This window comes from Somniosus microcephalus, chromosome 23 (assembly GCF_052327205.1).
Source record: "Somniosus microcephalus isolate GS21.2 chromosome 23, FLI_Smic_1.0, whole genome shotgun sequence".
In the NCBI taxonomy this organism is placed as follows: domain Eukaryota; kingdom Metazoa; phylum Chordata; class Chondrichthyes; order Squaliformes; family Somniosidae; genus Somniosus; species Somniosus microcephalus.
Genome location: NC_141009.1, coordinates 8,425,400 through 8,443,602, shown reverse-complemented (window position 1 = coordinate 8,443,602; position 18,203 = coordinate 8,425,400). Strand labels below are relative to the sequence as shown.

The following is an 18,203-nucleotide window of genomic DNA, read 5'->3' as shown; positions in this document are numbered from 1 at the left end:
ACTTTTAAATGCTTTTAAAGATTTTATTGTGTTTCGGCCCCAAATACAGGAAACTTTGTGCTATCCGGCACCGACGGGACCGAGCTGTTGCCGTCCCATCAAAACTGCCGGACAAACCAGCGCTAATGTTAAAACATACGGAGCTTTTGAGCTCCGTATCTAGCAACAAACCCTGTTGCACAGCTTCTGAACAGTCGGCCGTAGCTTGCAAGCATCTCTGTAGCTAAGCAACAGCTTTAGCTAGACCTTGCAGAGCCTGACTGGTGGGGGAAAAAAAAGCAACAAAAAGAAAAAAAACTTACTGAACCGACTCCTGAATTTTGCCGGTGGATCGAGCATTCCGGACAGTTAACCTCCGGATAAACCAAAGTTTCCTGTATTGAAGTTTGCCCTGCGTGTGCAGGGATACTGGTTTGTTTTTAGACGGCTGAAATTGATCGTGATTTTGGTCACATGTAAAGCACACATTTTTCATTTCATTTTTAAATTCCGATACCATAATTTCTGATATCGGAATATGCCATCAAGAAAAGGTGGGGTCATTGTGTTGCAACAATAAAGCAAGGTGATCCGATGCCAAATAAAACTGGTCGTTCCAATTCCAAACCAATGAGTCAACAATGACGCCATCAGAGGACACATCAAGTACGGTGATGTCTTTGCACTGAGTATTTGAGTACCTATTGGGTGTTGGATTTCTCCTGAAATGAAGTAATAGGATGATTTTCTTTTTGGTCCATTAGTGACTTTATTCATGTTTTCTGATGCTTCCTACACAAGTCAGGGACTTGGCAACTTCATGCACATCAATGTTCTTTTAATAACGTACGCTACGGGAAGCACATTCCTTTTATAGGCAGGGAGCAAGCTCATTCATCTTCATAAAAATCATATTTTTTAATCTGTGCTTCAGAAGAAAAATCAAACGTGTGTTTTAACCTGTACTATCTGAACACTTACTAAAAGGACCACGGCTGGCTTTAAATGTTCACGGAAAATAATAAAGGCAAGCGGCGTGCTGTTGCAGTAACAATAACCGAGTCCGAAATTATCCGAAGGAAGAAGTGCATTCTGTGTGCTCTGCTACCTACCCGCAGAGACTAACGACACGTCGCTAAACCAGGCATTGGGTGACTAATAATACCTTCTAATTGTACCCAACTGTCCGGAACAATAGTGGGTAAGCCCGGCCCTTGCAGAATTTCTGATGTTTCCTTACAGCTGAATTACATTCTAAGTGCAGGCTGCTGATTCTAAAATTGGAATTACCCTCACAGTCCATTGTTAAGTGTCCTTTAGTACAGGCTTTTCCTGCTTTGAAACATGGTTCCTGCGAAACATGGTTCCTGCAAACCTTCAGGGTTGAAAATGATTTTTTCAGAATTGTTTCTGGGACAGTAGCGTAGAATTTACTGCCCCATTGATCCGAGGGATAAGTTAAAGAAGTGCCACGGATTTTTGCTACACAGCATTAACAACTGTGTGTTTTTCGTACAGTATTGTACTATTGCAACACTTAATTCTTGCCAGTGGAAGCATCTAATGATGAGAGTTGAGCGCTCCAGTAATACAGTACTCTGCACTTCATCCACTGCTTTTCGCTGGTCTGCCAGACTGCGAGTGTGTATTCTGATTGTCCAGCTCTTGGACTTTCCGGTCCTGAGCCAGTTTGCTGCTAGCCGCATCTGACGCTTCTGATGGAACAAATGACTCCAATCATTCATGCCTAGAAGCTGTAGCTCTTTTGTGATGTGATTTCCTGTTCCTGTCTTCTGAATGTCCTGGCATTGGTTAGCTATGCACTTTGAAGACTTCTACATTTCCTACACTATCCGCGTCGTCTAGCTATTGCATGCCACCTGTGAATATTGTGGCTCAGTTTGACGTACTGTGAACGGTTAACTTGTACACTATCTGTATCTGTGGTACATTGAGGCCTAAAACACAAGGCTGCGATGAATCTTATCTCCTGATTTTTGTACTGTTTTAATAACTCTTCTGTGACAACTAGTGTAAGGAAAGCTCTTGCTTAAGTTATATTTTGAATGCAGAGTCAAAATTAACACTTTACCTGCTGGGACATACTTCAGTCGCACAGACAGGTTCACAAATGATTAAACACACCTACTTCAAGCCCCCAGAAGTCTGCATATTTGTTTAAAAAAATCTTTTTGGGGCATTTGTATAGCCACAGCACTAAAGTGCAAGGTGCTTGAAGCAGTAAAGGAACACCCATATGGTCAAGCTATATATAAATGGAAGGCGTTTTCTTTAATTATGATGAATTTTGTAATCCATTGTTGGCGCTGGGATGTGGAAACCCAGTGTCCCAGTCGTGCCTTCCCCTTCCCCCCCCCCCCCCCCCAGGATCAGGTATAGCATGGTTAGCTGTAGAGTAAAGCTCGCCGTGCTGCACCAGTTGGCATTTTTTCCATTGTCCCACAACTCTGTGACCCCCTCCGATTGAGAACTGGCACCAAATGAGAGCATTCTTGTACTGTGGGCACATGGCCACTAGGAACAGTGTTGTGATTAACCAAACTCATTGCTGACCAGACCCTTACAGCCAGCAAACAGGAGATTTTCATTCCACTAGACTATGCTGAATTCAAACTCTTGGGTTAATTTTAGTAGGTAAAAGAAACTGATTTTGGTATTGGTGCCGAGGCTTATTTAATACCTGTATTAATTGGATCCTTAAAGCACATGCTTGCACCCATTTTGAATTTGTGTAGAGTTAGTTTCTCCATCTTTGTGACACACCCCCCCCCCCCCCCCCCCATCGCATATTTTACCGAGAGGACACTTTCTCAGCATGCATCCTCCCCAGCTTCGGGCTAGTCCCCTGCTACAGCTGGTGTCTGTCTAAAATGCTCACAGTAAGGTCAAGTACAGTGAAGCGAGGCGCTTGTGTGTACTTCCCCCTTGTTTCGAAGTAGTAACATTCTGATAGTGTGTGTGGGGCACAGGCGTTTAATCCGAGCACAGAAGCGTGTTATGCAAGTACACTCCACACCAATGTTATACAATATAGTAAAAAAAAACTCTAGATTTGATAGCCAGTGATTTTTCTACAGTAAACCACAAGGTGGAATGCTGCCCCTATTGACAGAAAATTATAGTGAATAAAAAATATTTTCCAGTCTACTTAATCAAAGAAAAATAAAGTGTTAAATACTTTATGTAGTTGTGTTTTGATTTTGTAGATTTTAGTTGTAAAAAAAAATTATCACCAACATCATCGATCAGTATACTTAATGATGCTTATCAACTAAATGGCCAACAGTCTCGTGGCCCCCCATTGTTCCAATGATTGATTGATCTTCCCACCACTAGGCTCTGTTTAATTTTCTGCATTGTGGCACTTGACTGTATAGATCTAAAACCGATTTCCATTTCTGGGTTGTTTTTTTAACAACATAAAACAGCCTTTGAATGTTGAATTGGCATAGCGCAGCACACATTCATTACAGGCAGCCAGCGCCACGTGTTAGCGTACCATGCAGGGATTTCCATAAAAAACCTTTGCTGTATGCTGAACTCAATGCGCATCAAAGAGATCACGTGTGTGTGTGTGTGCAGCCCATTCCCGTATTGATTCTTTTACCAAGAGAAGTTCATAAACTTTTCAGGAGTTGTTGAAAAGCAGATGTTTTCAGCATCTACAAAACCAGCAGATCAAGGGTTAACATCGACTATCTTGGTTTTATTGCATTTTAATAACATTTGATTATTGGAGATCAAGGTGTTCAAAGTTTAAAGCAAATTCCCTTTGAACTGTTTTCTAATGAGATCCCTTTTTTCTAGCAGTTTTTCCAGTTTTACTTGCTGTTTTAGGAGGTAGGATGACCCATTACTGCAGATCTCACTGACCGCTTCAATTTGTACAGTACTTTAAATGTGGGAATTGCAAACTAAATTGTCACCAACTCTCAGCTCCACTTGTGCTGTGGCCATCGAAAGAGCCAATTTTATTCAACCAAAGCAAAAGGTGTTGGTAACTGAGACTTGGTGCAGCAGTCTTTTAATTCCTCTTTTCTTTCCCCTCCGCATCCCAGTTTCATTTTCTCCTGCTTTTGTGTCATTCCCTGGTTGAGAAGCTGGTAGGTGACCACCTGCCAAGCCTCTATCCTCACCTTTTGTACCGTTCCCCTGTGTGAACTCCTGCACTGCCACTCCATGGCAGAGCAACATTGGAGTACCAACCCACCATTGCCACCTCCGATGTCCTTTCCCAAGTAGGAGAGTGGTCTTGCAACCTGGGGATCGAAGGGAGCGGACTTAAAAGACGGTCTCTGCACTGCGGGTGGCACTTGCTCACGAGACCGTGTGAAACCAGCAACTTTAAGGGGAAGGCAGGACATTTTAGTTACAACAAAATGTATTGTGGGGCTTCTTGCTAATAATGAGACTGCATCATGCCAAGAAACTTGAGTTCCTAAAAGACCACTATTGAAGTGAAAGAACCTTGTTGGGCATGGTCCGTGAGTTTGCTTTACTCGATCCATTATAAAGATACTGTATTAGCCATTAATCCATTGTAGAGCTCAGGTGTACTGCTTTTTTCAACTCGGATTTAATTGCTTCTTCTGCCAATCAAATATTGATCACTGATTTTTTTTTATTTTTTTTTAAGTATTTGGTGATTGCTTTTATTTGTAAAACTCCAATATTGACCACTGTTGTAGGAGCTGTGTGTTTTTTTAGTCGTTTTTTTTGTGCAATGTATCACAGTGCTTACAACCAGCAGGCTGGTTGTGTGCTGTTCTATTGCCATGGTGAGAGGATAGCCCATAAGCATGGGCACCTCCCAGTGTGACATTAGAAAATATGCGTTTAGAATATTACACTTTGGTGTCAATCGTGTTTCTGATTTTCTTTTGTAAACGGCAGCATTTTGGTTTTTTTGGTATTAGTGTATGAGAATTTATCCTGGACTGTTGTAACCTCTGACTAAAGACATTTGCGTGATGGAGTGCCGTCTAGCCACACTGACGAAGGCAGTCTCTGCCCAGTTAGGATAAAGATGATTAGTTGAGATGTTGTGGTGCCCCTGTTTTTAGTTCCCATGGTAGACAGGAAAATATTGATAAACATGACTAGGGTTTTCTAGGTCACCACCTCAGGATATTGCAGCAACAGTTGAATGCAGTCACTCCTGGATATTAAAATAGGTGGTGAATGACTGCAGTTAATTGAACCAGTTATATGAAGCCTACAGTGTAATGTGTCAATCAATTAAAGCTACAGGACACTGTGCAGTCATCCATCTAAAATCATTAGTTGTATATCCATTAGTTGTATATCCTTGTTTGGATTGGGGACGGATGGGAAGGTCAAACGATATAAACTATAAATGATATTTAAACCAAATCAAACCTAAAGCCATTAATCCCTTTGGTCCTTTAATTTTGCAGTACCTGTCCCTGTTTCCTCCCACTTCCAGGAGAGGCCGATTTAATGAGCAGGAGAAAGCCAGGTTAGGGTGTGTTTCCATTGCACAGAGGAGACGTAGAGCTGTTTGCTGTCGTGAATGCCTGAATTTGCAGAATCTCGCACTTAAATCTTTTACAGGCGACTAAAATCTGCCGTAGAACCAGACGTGAACATGTGCTCTATTCCAAAGATTTGATTGTCATTTGTTTCAAACTAATTCATGTAACTGGAATTACAGGTCTGTGTGTGAGTGAGTGTGTGTGTGTCCTGGTTTAAACTGAAAAGCAGATATGTTTGAGTTGAGATTCTGTAATTTCATTAGCACAGAAAGAATGAAAGTGACCTTGGATTGGAAAAAAAATCATTCCGAAAGAGACCCGAGTTAAATCCAAGCAAAAAGGCAGGCAATTTCCTGTGCTTTTCTTGTGGGAAAGCATATTGCTAAAACTGTCCTAGCTAACAGTTAACTGGGTAATGCGAGTAGCTAGTTTGCTAGTTATCTTAAAATGACAGTGCTGGACACTCCACTTTCAAAAATGAGCAGGAAGTAAGAGGATAATTGAAATCCGCTGCATGAATGACTGCTAATGATCGTGTGTTCTGGAGGCTCAATGGTTGTTTAAAGGAGTGGTGCAGGTTCACTGCCACAGTCAGGTGTAAACTCTGCGACAGGTGGTTTATTCCAATGCCTGGCTATCGATTGAACTACTTTATATATTACTGAATATCACCGTACTTTTAATTGCTTCTTTGAATTGTTGCTTGTGGCTGCAGTTCCTTTTTTTGAGAGATTTCCCTACTGTATATGGAAACAATTGGGAACCTTGTAGGTTCTGGACGTTCCAACTAGCAAGCAGCATCACCTCAAATCTGGATTGTTTTGCAAGTATTTAATACTCATTTTTATCTTTTTTTTAATCGACAGCTCATTAAATGTCAGCAGCACATGGGACTGCTGAAGGCGGCAACGCACCTATACCTGACCAGACAGCACATTCAGCAGATTTATTATTAATGACCCTAAACAACTCCTTTAACCAGCTGCATTCGGGCAAATGACGTGTGGCTATCTGGCACTCCACTTGTCTTAAGCAAATCTGTATATTTCTGAAAGGGATTTGAAGCTATGCATTGGGAGTCTAGGCCCTTCAATAGATGGATTTAACATTTTCTGAAATGACCTAACTCTCAACTGAAGTTAAATGATGACAAAAGATTTTTATGATTTTGTTAAAAAAAGGTGTTACAGAATGTATTCCGAATGATCTATTTAGACACACTTATTTTTGTGATCCTATGGAGGTGGGTGTACAGGTTTCTTTAAAAAAAAATGCCCAGAGGATGTGGAATTTATAGAAATGTTTCAGTTGAAATATTGTATAACATTTAGATTTGTTTAGAATGCACAATGTACTGTAATTGGTTAAAAGATATTTGTATTCAGGTTATTTGTTTCATATTTTAAAGTGTAACTATCGGAGCAGTATCATGTAATACTGTCTGTTTTCTGGGAAATAAATGATATTGGGTACCTGTATTAACAATAAAACTGTTATTTTGTGTTTAGCATAAAGAATTTTATTTTAAAAAAAATGCAGTTGCCTGGGTTTTTAATCTGGTTCGTCGCCTCTCCCCAGGAGACCATATGGCTTCGGGTGGGGTGGGGAGTGTATTTATTGTGACACGTAAGGGGCTGGATTTTGATTCTGGAGGCGGGACTACAACTTTTGGGGTTGTAGTCCCGCCTCCATTGAGTTGTGGCCAACCCATGCAATTTTCACTTGATTGACCTTGTTGAGCCTGCCCAGCAGGCCAATTAAGGGCCACCCGGCAACAGGTGACGTCACAGATTGACATTTCATCTGTCGAGCTTTTGACAGCTCTTTGAAGCTGTCAAACACTGACAATCTGTACACTAAGTTAATTCCTTCCTCAGGCTGATTTAGAGATCTCTCCAGAACAGAAAGCAGAATGCTGCAACTTTTGACAGCTCGTGGCCATTCTGCTTTCTGTGCTGGTGAGATGAGGGACTCCCGAGACCTGAAGGAAGGAAGGCTGTAAAAGTAAGTAAAACTTCTTTAAACACTTTATATACACACACCAAACACACTTACCTCTTCACTCATGCACCTATCACTCACCTGAACATGGACATCTCGAACCCTCCAAGTCCTTCAGCCCGATGGCCTGCCTTGCTAACTTGGCGTGGTTTGGAGCCGTCGGGAATCTCACACTTCAGGAATAAAAATGGGGATTAGGCTAAAAACTACCTGTTAACAGGCAGTTAATTGGCACTAATCCCCTTCCTGCCTCGGGGAGGTGGGTCCCAGCACAGGTCGGGTATCCGCCTCCTTTGAAACTGGCATGGGGGCGGGATGGGTTCATGCCCCCCCGATTTTGGGATTTTAGCCCCCCACACGCCTCTAATCCCACCTCCACGGCCCAATGAAAATCCTGCCCAAGGTATCACAATTATGTGGGACAGGCTGGATGGACCAGAGGGTTTTTACCAATGTACCCTCTAATTTTTGGGGGCTGCATGGCCCATTCTAACTTCTGTGCATGTGTGTTTTTTTCCATTGAGGAACTGGCAAGCGGCCTACACAGGAGCTTCAGACAGCCGCGCAGCTAACGAGAACATTGGTCTTTACCTGTCCGCCGTCATTCGTACTTTTACAACTTTCTCGCCTCTTACGGCTCCAGAGACACCCGACTCCTTGCCCAAGTGGTCATTCTTTATGTGCGAGGCTACTCGGTGCCTTTTGACTGGCTGTTCATCCGCAGGGTGACACCACAGACAACCTGTCCTCAATGCAATGTCCACGTCTTACCAGCCGGGGTCACTGGATAGCATTCTGCAGTGGGAACCCGGGTGGATTTCCTCAATTCTCTGTCCCAGGACATAATTATCAGCTCTTCAGGTTGTCTGAGATTGGCTAATTCAGCACAGATGAGTGGGTTCGATCCTGTGACCTTCCTAGTCTGTATAGCTTAGCACACCAGCTTGTACATGAGCCGGTGGCTGTGCTCAACAAAAACAACTTGCCTGGATAGTGAGTGTTGGCAGGCTATGTTGCCGTCAAAATCTTCACAGCAAAGATCCAGTCCTGTCCTCTCAGAATGACATGGCACAGGAGGCCAATTGGCCCATCGTGCCTGTGCCGGCTCTTTGAACGAGCTCTCCAATTAGTCCCACTCCCCTGCTCTCTTCCCCCCATAGCCCAGCATATTTTTATAGAATCATAGAATGATTTTTTTAATTTTTAGATTGAAATTCTGAAGCTGCCATGGTGGGGCTTGAACTAATTCCCTGGATTATTCGTCCAGGCCTCTGGATTACTAGTCATTGCAGCATCGTGCTCTTTACAAAAACTGAATTAAAATTCTCAGACTGCAAGCGTGGGATTTGAACTCGCTCTCTGCTAAATTAGTAGCCCAGTAACTTAATCACGACACTAGCATCCCCCTCTGAAAGTGTCAGTATTTACAGGGGGGGGTCCCCAGGAGTGTGTCAGTATTTACAGGGGGGTACCTGGGAGTGTCAGTATTTACAGGGGGGTCCCTGGGAGTGTCAGTATTTACAGTGGGTTCCCCAGGAGCCTGTCGGTAGTTACAGGGGGTCCCTGGGAGCCTGTCAGTATTTACAGGGGGTCCTCAGGAGTGTGTCAGTATTTACAGGGGGTCCCTGGGGGACATTTCCTGGAACGGGCTTTGGTTTGTGTTTTGAGGGCGTGAAAATGCAAACATTGAAGAGCAGATTTGAAAAGTAAGCTAACTAAAATGAAACTTGTACAAATACACTGCGTACACACAACGTATCTCAATACAGTGTGAAAAATGAAATCTGACCATTTTACAGCAAATACTTGCTGTAGGTTTCCAGCATGGATTGTAGATCAGCATAACCTATAGTCTGGGATCTTGCTTCATCTGTGCTGTTGATGTTTCCTCCGCTTTCTTCCTTTCCTCTCTGCGCAGGCGTAGCACAAACTGCACCAGATATTTTCCTTGGGAATGATTTCAATGCCGTTTGGCGTTCTGACCGGATTGAGCGCGCACAAGCCTGAGAAAATAATCAGAGAGGTTTCAGATTCCTCGCGCCAATGTTCCTATTAACAAGCACTTGTGTAGTGGGGGGAGGGGCTTAGAGATTCTACTAGCAACTTAAAAAAAAATTGTCCCATGTGCCCTGTGAAGAAATAAAAGACTTGCATTTCTATAGCACCTTGCACAACCAGACATCCCAAGGCACTACAGCCAATTAAGTAATTTTTGAAGTGTAGTCACTGTTGTAATGCAGACAATACAGCCCCCAAATTGTCCATAGTTAGGAGCACTCTGGTAATCTTAGTAACAAGGTTTACCAGCATTTAACCTTACATAGACTGGGTTTGTTCATACTCTCAACTTTAAGACAGAAAGAAATAACTTCACATCCTCAGGACGTCCTAAAGCGCTTTATAGCCAATAAAGTATTTTTGACGTGTAGTCACTGTTGTAATGTAGGAAACGCGGCAGCCAATTTACACACAGCAAGATCCCACAAACAGCAATGTGATAATGGGCAGATAATCTGTGATGTTGGTTGAGGGATAAATGTTGGGCAGGAGACAGTGAGAGAATTCACCTGCTCTTATTTGAATGGGGCCTTTCCTTTCACGTTTCATCTGAAAGACAGCACTTCTGACAGTGCAGCACTCCCCCAGTACTGCACTGAAATGTCAGCCTGGATTAAGTGCTCAAGTCTCTGGAGTGGGGCCTTGAAGCCCTGACCCGCTGAGGCAAGAGTGCTACCCACTGAGCCAAGCTAATGCATTAAAGTTCAGTAGGTAGTCCCAGTCACATCACAGTGTGCTCGCTGATCTGCATTGGCTCCTGGTCTCCTAACACCTCATTTAAAATTCTCATCCTCCTGTTTAAATCCCTGCATGGCATCGCTCCTCCCCATCTCTCTAACCAGCTCCAGCCCGACAAACCCCCACCAAACTATCCATTCTTCTAACTCTGACCTCTTGTGCATCTCCCCCTGCCCCCCACACACTTCCTTTGCATCTCCCCCTGCCCCCCACACACTTCCTTTGCTCCACCATTTACAGCCATACCTTCAGCCACCTAAGCCCACGCTCTGTAATTCTCTCCCTCTCCTTCTGTAAGACCCTCCGTAAAACCCACCCTCTTTGACCAAGCTTTTGGTCACTCCTAATATGACCTCCTTTCGTTTGGTGTCCATATTTTTTGATGTTGCCTGTGAGGGAACCTTGAGATTTTTTTTTCTACTTTAACAGTGCTATTTAAGTTCCAGTTGTTGTTAACCCACCAAACATGAAGTAGACCGTGACCGTTATGCTGAACACTATTAAGATGATGGTTGCTGGGCCCACGTCCTGAGGTTTGCAGCCGTTGGGGCAGGCACAGGGGCTGTCGACCAAAATTTGTAACAGGTTGGGATTCTCTGGATCTCGCGATAGAACCACCGAGCGACTGGAGCTGCAGTTATACCGCGCCACTGTCCGCAGCGGGCTGCTGTGTGATGCTGCAACATAAAGGAGGAGGAAAGGATGAAAATGTATTAGATTGGTGGGTGGGGATAAAAACAACACCTTGCATTTATACAGCGCCTTTAATACAGAAAAACTTCCCCAGGCGCTTCACAGGAGCGATTATCAAACAAAATTTGACACCAAGCCACATAAGGAGATATTGGGTCCGGTGACCAAAAGCTTGGTCAAAGAGGGAGGTTTTAAGGAGGGTCTTGAAGGAGGAAAGGTTTAGGGTTGAAGCATTCTATCTTTACATTTTATCAATAATACTATGGAGGATGGTACTTTGAACCTTTCTCTCGGGTTCCTCAAACTACTTTCGCTCCTTTCCTACATCCATTCTCCTGTGAAGCGCTTTGGGATGTTTTACTACTTTAAAGGTGCTATATAAATGCAAGCTGTTGTTGTTCTCCTTACTCATTGGACCATCTCCCCACAATAAATCTTTCTTTCCCAGGAACTCAAAAACCCCTGAATTCCTTCAGGTCCCCCCCATTCCTCCTCCAATTTACGGTCTAGCCCTTTAAATGTTGAGCGGTACTTGCTCATTTAAGAACATCCAGAACAAGAAGAGGCCATTCAGCCCCTCCACCCTTTCACCTGTCCCAGTCTTTGCAACGCTGATTGAAGTCTTGGCCCCTTCACTTAAGTTTCTAAAAGCAAATGAAGGAGCATTCTTACCAGGGTAGGTGACGGTGAGTGCTTTCGAATTGTTGTCATAGTTGAACTCATTGTCCTCGTGTCTTCCAAAGTTGAGAAAATCCATGATCTCCCCTGCCGGGGTCTGGTACCTGATAATCAGACAAACGGCCACGTCCAGACACTCCAGCGCAAACTCGATAGGTTCACTAAACGGGCGACAAGGACTAAACGAGTAGAGAATATCAGGATCAGATTCCCCGTCTGAACTACTCAATGGTTTATTCCTCTCCAGAAATCCACCAGAGTCCCCCATTGCCGCCAGATTAATCACCCCTGATCCGTCCTTCATTATACATTTGCAGGGGTTCATTTTAATGCATTCTGTTTTCTGGGAAGAAGAAGCAGACGTCCATAATATCAGCAGCAGGCACATCCAGCCCAGAGTCCCAGCACACAGCATCTCGGAGAGGAATTCCTCACACTGAAGCCACGTTTGAGTATCACCAGAGTGAGAAGTGTACTTGGAGTCGGCAACTGAAGGGAAACTGTGTGCAGTTGCTCATTGGTACTGAAGTCTCCGTTGCTAAGTTAACTCATGGGGAGGTAGCACAAGCCCCCTTGGCTGATTGGTACAACCCCCTTTTACTGTCCCTTACGTTGGCTCCCAGTCAGGCAACACCTCAATTTTAATATTCTCATCCTTGCTTTCAAATCCCTCCACGGCCTCGCCCCCTCCCTATCTCTGTGACCTCCTCCAGCCCCACAATCCTCCGAGATCTCTGCGCTCCTCCAATTCCGGCCTCTTGTGCATCCCCCGATTTTAATCGCTCCACCATTGGTGGCCGTGCCTTCAGCTGCCTTGGGCCCTAAGCTCAGGAATTCCCTCCCTAAACCTCTCCGCCTCTCTCCTCCTTTAAGACGCTCTTTAAAACCTACTTCTTTGACCAAGCCCTGTCCTAATATCTCCTTATGTGACTCGCATGGAGGGCATTCAGGAAAGTGATAGTTCGGGTACAAACTAGGCACATTCCTTTGAAGGGAAGAGGTCGAACATCCAAAGCCCAGGAGCCCTGGATGGCAAAGGAAATAAAAGTTAAAATAATACAGAAAAAGGAGGCTTCTGACAAATGTCAGGAGCAAGATTCAGTTAATAACCAGGAAGATTATGAAAAGTACAGGAGGGAATTGAAAAAGTTAATACGGGAGGAAAAGAGAGGTTATGAGAAAAGATTAGCAGGCAACATTAAATTGACCCTAAAACACTTTATAAACATATAAAGTGTGAGCAGTTTGCTCGGACAAAAGTTGGGCTTATCAAGGACCCAAAGGGAAATCTTCATGTAGAGGCAGAGGACGTGGCTAATGTATTAAATGTCTCTTCACCTCTCACTGACCTTCCCCTTTTGTTCTTTCATCCCCTCCCCCATTTCCCAGCCCCCAAACCAGCTTTTAATCTGTTTCATTTCCTGCTTTTTTCTCAGTTCTGAAGAAGGGTTTCGACCTGAAACGTTGACTCTGTTTCTCTCTCCACGGACGTTGCCCTGGCCTGCTGAGTTTTTCCAGCGATTTCTGTTGTTATTTCGGATTTCCAGCATCCACAGTATTTTGCTATCGTATTAAATGAGTGCTTTGCATCTGTCTTCACAAAGGAAGTCAATGCTACACTAAAAGAGGAGAGCGAAGTTATGGACAGGATAATAATAGATAGAGAAGACGTACTAAAAAACTTAGCATTGCTGAAATTTGGTAAATCACCTGGTCCAGATGGAATGCATCCGAGGTTATTGAAAGAAGCAAAGGTAGAAATAGCAGAGGCATTGGTCACAATCTTTCAATCCTCATTGGATACAGGAGTAGTGCCAGGGGACTGGAGGGTTGCTAATGTTATACCACTATTCAAGAAAGGGGAGAGGGATAAACCAGGAAACTACAGGCCAGTCAGCCTAACATCAGTGGTGAGGAAGTTATTGGAAACCATTATCAGGGACAAAATAAACTTTAATTTGGAAAGGCATGGGTTAATCGAGGAGAGCCAGCATGGATTTGTTAAAGGCAAATTGTGTCTGACTAACTTGATTGAATTCTTTGATGAGGTGACAGAGAAGGTTGATCAAGGTACTGCAGTAGATGTTGTATATATGGACTTTCGGAAGGCATTCGACAAAGTACCACACAGGAAACTTGTTAAGAAGATGGAAGCCTGTGGAATCAAGGGGAAAGTGGCGGTCTGGATACGGAATTGGCTCAGTGACGGGAAGCAGAGGGTGGTGGTGGATGGGTGTTTCTCAGACTGGGAGCTAGTTTGCAGTGGTGTCCCCATGGGTCAGTTTTGGGTCCATTACTCTTTTCAATTCTAATAGACGACCTAGACTCGGGTGTAGGGAGCAGCATTATAAAGTTTGCAGATGATACGAACCTTGGCAACATAGTAGATCGTGATGAGGATAGTTATAGACTTCAGGATGACAGAGACAGGATGGTGAAATGGGCAGAAGCACGGCCGATGGAGTTCAATGTGGAGAAGTGTGAAGTGACACACTTTGGGAGGACTAATATGGAAAGACAGTAAACTATAAATTACATGATTTTGAAACGTGTAGATGAGCAGAGAGACCTTGGTGTCTATATATACAAATCCTTAAAGGTGGCAGGGCAAGTTGATAAGGTGGTTAAAAAAGCACATGGGTTACTTAGGTTTATAAATAGAGGAATAGAATGTAAAAGCAAAGAGATCATGCTGAAACTTTATAAATCACTGGTTAGGCTTCATCTGGAGTATTTTGGACAATTCTGGATAATGACCATTTAATCTATTTTTTAGTGATGTTGATTGAGGGATAAATATTGGCCAGGACACCAGGGAGAACTCCCCCTGCTCATCTTCAAAATAGTGGCCATGGGATCTTTTACACCCACCTGAGAGAGCAGACGGGGCCTCGGTTTAACGTCTCCTCCGAAAGACAGTGTCAGCCTAGATTTGTGGGCTCAAGTCTCTGGCGTGGGGCTTGGACCCGTCTGACGCAGAGGTGAGAGTGCGACTCACTGAACCACGGCTGACTCAGTTAGTTGGAGAGGTTGGAAAAGTTCGGACTGTTCTGCTTGGAACTGAAAAGGTGAAGAGGTGACCTCATAGAGGATTTTCCAGATGATGAGTGTTTTGTTAGAGCAGACGGAGAAAAACTATTCCCCCTGGAGAGTGGGTCAATAACCAGAGGTCAGAGATTCAAAATCATAGGCAAAAGATCGAGAGGGGCGAGGAGGAGAAATGTTTTCACTCAGAGAGTTGTCGGGGATCGGGAACGCTCGCCCTGAACAGGTGGTGGAAGCTGATTCCATCACTAATTGTAAGAGGGAGTGGGGCGGGTACCGGAGGATGAGGAACTGACAGGGTTACGGACAAAAGGCAGGGGAATGGGGCGAAGCACGACTGCTCATTCAAAGAGCCGGCACAGGCACGACGGGCTGAATGGCCTCCTTCTGTGCTGTAAGTTAATGACAAAACAAAAATACAAAGATGAACACAAATCATTTCCCTAAATTAGTTAAAATGATTGTAGATGCAAAGCCAAACAGTAAGGAATGCAGGAGAAACGTCTTCACCTGGTTAGAATGTGGAATTCGCTACCACAGGGAGTGGTTGCGGCGAAGAGCATAGATGGGAAAGTTAGATAAGCACATGAGGGAGAAAAGAATAGAAGGTTATGCGGATGGAGTTAGATGAAGAGGGGTGGGAGGAGGCTCGTGTGGAGCATAAACACTGGCACGGACCAGTTGGGCCGAATGGCCTGTTTCTGTGCTGTAAATACTGTGTAATATCCCCGCCCTCTATTTGCTGAAGTGGTTTCACTCGCTACCTCTGCAGAATGGCTGATTGCTTTAGAGAACTGGGTGAGCGGGGAGCTATACAAAGACTTGTATTTATGTAGCGCCTTTCATGACCACCGGACATCCCAAAACGCTTTACAGCCAATGAAGTACTTTTTGAAATGCAGTCACTGTTGTAATGTAGGAAACACGGTAGCCAATTTGCGCACAGCAAGCTCCCACAAACAGCAGTGTGATAATGAGCAGATAAACTTATTTTTATTCCTTTATGGGATGTAGGCATCGCTGGCAGGGCCAGCATTTATTGCCCATCCCTCATTACCCCTGAGAAGGTGGTGGTGAGCCGTCTTCTTGAACCGCTGCAGTCCGTGTGGTGAAGGTACTCCCACAGTGCTGTTAGGGAGGGAGTTCCTGGATTTTGACCCAGCGACGATGAAGGAATGGCCGATATACTTCTAAGTCAGGATGGTGTGTGACTTGGAGGGGAACTTGGAGGTGGTGATGTTCCCATGCGCCTGCTGCCCTTGTCCTTCAAGGTGGAAGAGGTCGTGGGTTTGGGAAGTGTTGCTGAAGAAGCCATGGCGAGTTGCTGCAGTGCATCTTGTAGATGGTACACACTGCAGCCACAGTGCACCGGTGGTGGAAAGAGTGAATGTTTAAGGTGGTGGATGGGGTGCTAATCAAGCGGGCTGCTTTGTCCTGGATGGTGTCGAGCTTCTTGAGTGTTGTTGGAGCTGCACTCATCCAGACAAGTGGAGACTATTCCGTCACACTCCTTACTTTTGCCTTGGAAAGGCTTTGGGGAGTCAGGTGAGACACTCACCGCAGAATACCTAGCCTCTGACCTGCTATTGTTACCACAGTATTTATGTGGCTGGTCCAGTTAAGTTTCTGGTCAATGGTGACCCCCAGGATATTGATGGTGGGGGATTCGGCGATGATAATGTCGTTGAATGTCAAGGGGAGGTGGTTAGACTCTCGCTTGTTGGAGATAGTCATTGCATGGCACTTCTGTGGCGCGAATGTTACCTGCCACTTATCAGGCCAAGCCTGAATGTCATCCAGGTCTTGTTGCATGCAGGCATGGACTGCTTCATTATCTGAGGAGTTGTGAATGGCGCTGAAAACTGTGCAGTCATCAGCGAACATCCCCATTTCTGACCTTATGTTGGAGGGAAGGTCATTGATGAAGCAGCTGAAGATGGTTGGGCCTGGGACACTGCCCTGAGGAACTCCTGCAGCGATGTCCTGGGGCTGTGATGATTGACCTTCAATCACCACAACCATCTTCCTTTGTGCTAGGTATGACTCCAGCCAGTGGAGAGTACTCCCCCTGATTCCCATTGACTTCAATTTTACTAGGGCTCCTTGATGCCACACTCGGTCAAATGCTGCCTTGATGTCAAGGGCAGTCACTTTCACCTCACCTCTGGAATTCAGCTCCTTTGTCCATGTTTGGACCAAGGCTGTAATGAGGTCAGGAGCTGAGTGGTCCTGGCGGAACCCAAACTGGGCATCAGTGAGCAGGTTATTGGTGAGTAAGTGCCGCTTGATAGCACTGTCAATGACACCTTCCATCACTTTTCTGATGATTGAGCAGACTGATGGGGCAGTAATTGTCCTGGTTGGATTTGTCCTGCTATTTGTGGACAGGACATACCTGGGCATTTTCCACATTGTCGGATAGATGCCAGTGTTGTAGCTGTACTGCAACAGCTTGGCTAGAGGTGCGGCTAGTTCTGGAGCACAAGTCTTCAGCACGATAGCCGGGATGTTGTTGGGGGCCCATAGTCTTTACTGTATCCAGTGCGCTCAGCCGTTTCTTGATATCACGTAGAATGAATCGAATTGGCTGAAGACTGGCTTCTGTGATGGTGGGAACCTCAGGAGGTGGCCAATATGGATCATCCACTTGGCACTTCTGGCTGAAGTTGGTTGCAAACGCTTCAGCCTTGACTTTTGCACTCACGTGCTGGACTCCACCATCATTGAGGATTGGGATATTCATGGAGCCTCCTCCTCCTGTTAGTTGTTTAATGGTCCACCACCATTCACGAATGGATGTGGCAGGACTGCAGAGCTTTGATCTGATCCGTTGATTGTGGAATCGCTTAGCCCTGTCTATAGCATTCTGCTTCCACTTTTTAGCATGCATGTAGTCCTGTATTGCAGCTTCCCCAGGTTGGCACCTCATTTTTAGGTACGCCTGGTGCTGCTCCTGGCATGCTCTTCTACACTCCTTATTGAACCAGGGTGTTCGTCCCCTGGCTTGATGGTAATGGTAGAGTGAGGGATATGCTGGGCCATGAGGTTACAGATTGTGGTGGAATACAATTCTGCTGCTGTTGATGGCCCACAGTGTCTCATGGATGCCCAGTTTTGAGTTGCTAGATCTGTTCTGAATCTATCCCATTTAGCATGGTGGTAGTGCCACACAACACGATGGAGGGCGTCCTCAGTGTGAAGATGGGACTTTGTCTCCACAATGACTGTGCGGTGGTCACTGTTACCATTACTGTCATGGACAGATGCATCTGCAACAGGTAGTTTGGTGAGGACGAGGTCAAGTAGACTTTTCCCTCGTGTTGGTTCACTCGCCACCTGTCGCAGACCCATACTGACAGTTACGTCATTCAGGACTCGGCCAGCTCGGTCAGTAGTGGTGCTACCGAGCCACTGTTGGTGATGGACATTGAAGTCCCCCACCCAGAGTACATTCTGTGCCCTTGCTACTCTCAGTGCTTCTTCCAAGTGGTGTTC

The 18,203-nt window shown here is 44.9% G+C and overlaps 2 protein-coding genes across 3 annotated transcripts in view; one reads left to right on the top strand and one right to left on the bottom strand.

Moving 5' to 3' along the window:
* Positions 1-7,062, top strand: part of LOC147101627 (early estrogen-induced gene 1 protein-like) — a 126,771-nt gene extending 119,709 nt beyond the window's left edge. For both annotated transcript variants that reach the window (XM_085965344.1, XM_085965345.1), the window contains exon 12: positions 6,362-7,062. The gene's annotated coding sequence lies outside the window, so the exon portion shown is untranslated. The remainder of the gene's footprint in view (positions 1-6,361) is intronic.
* Positions 7,063-8,743: 1,681 nt separating this feature from the next.
* Positions 8,744-12,359, bottom strand: LOC147101626 (uncharacterized). Its single transcript, XM_085965342.1, has 3 exons — positions 11,658-12,359; positions 10,754-10,969; positions 8,744-9,499 (listed from the first exon to the last, which is right to left on the bottom strand). Exons 1-3 carry the CDS (start codon positions 12,076-12,078, stop codon positions 9,363-9,365), a joined length of 774 nt encoding a protein of 257 aa, XP_085821468.1. The 5' UTR covers positions 12,079-12,359; the 3' UTR covers positions 8,744-9,362.
* Positions 12,360-18,203: the final 5,844 nt, after the last annotated feature.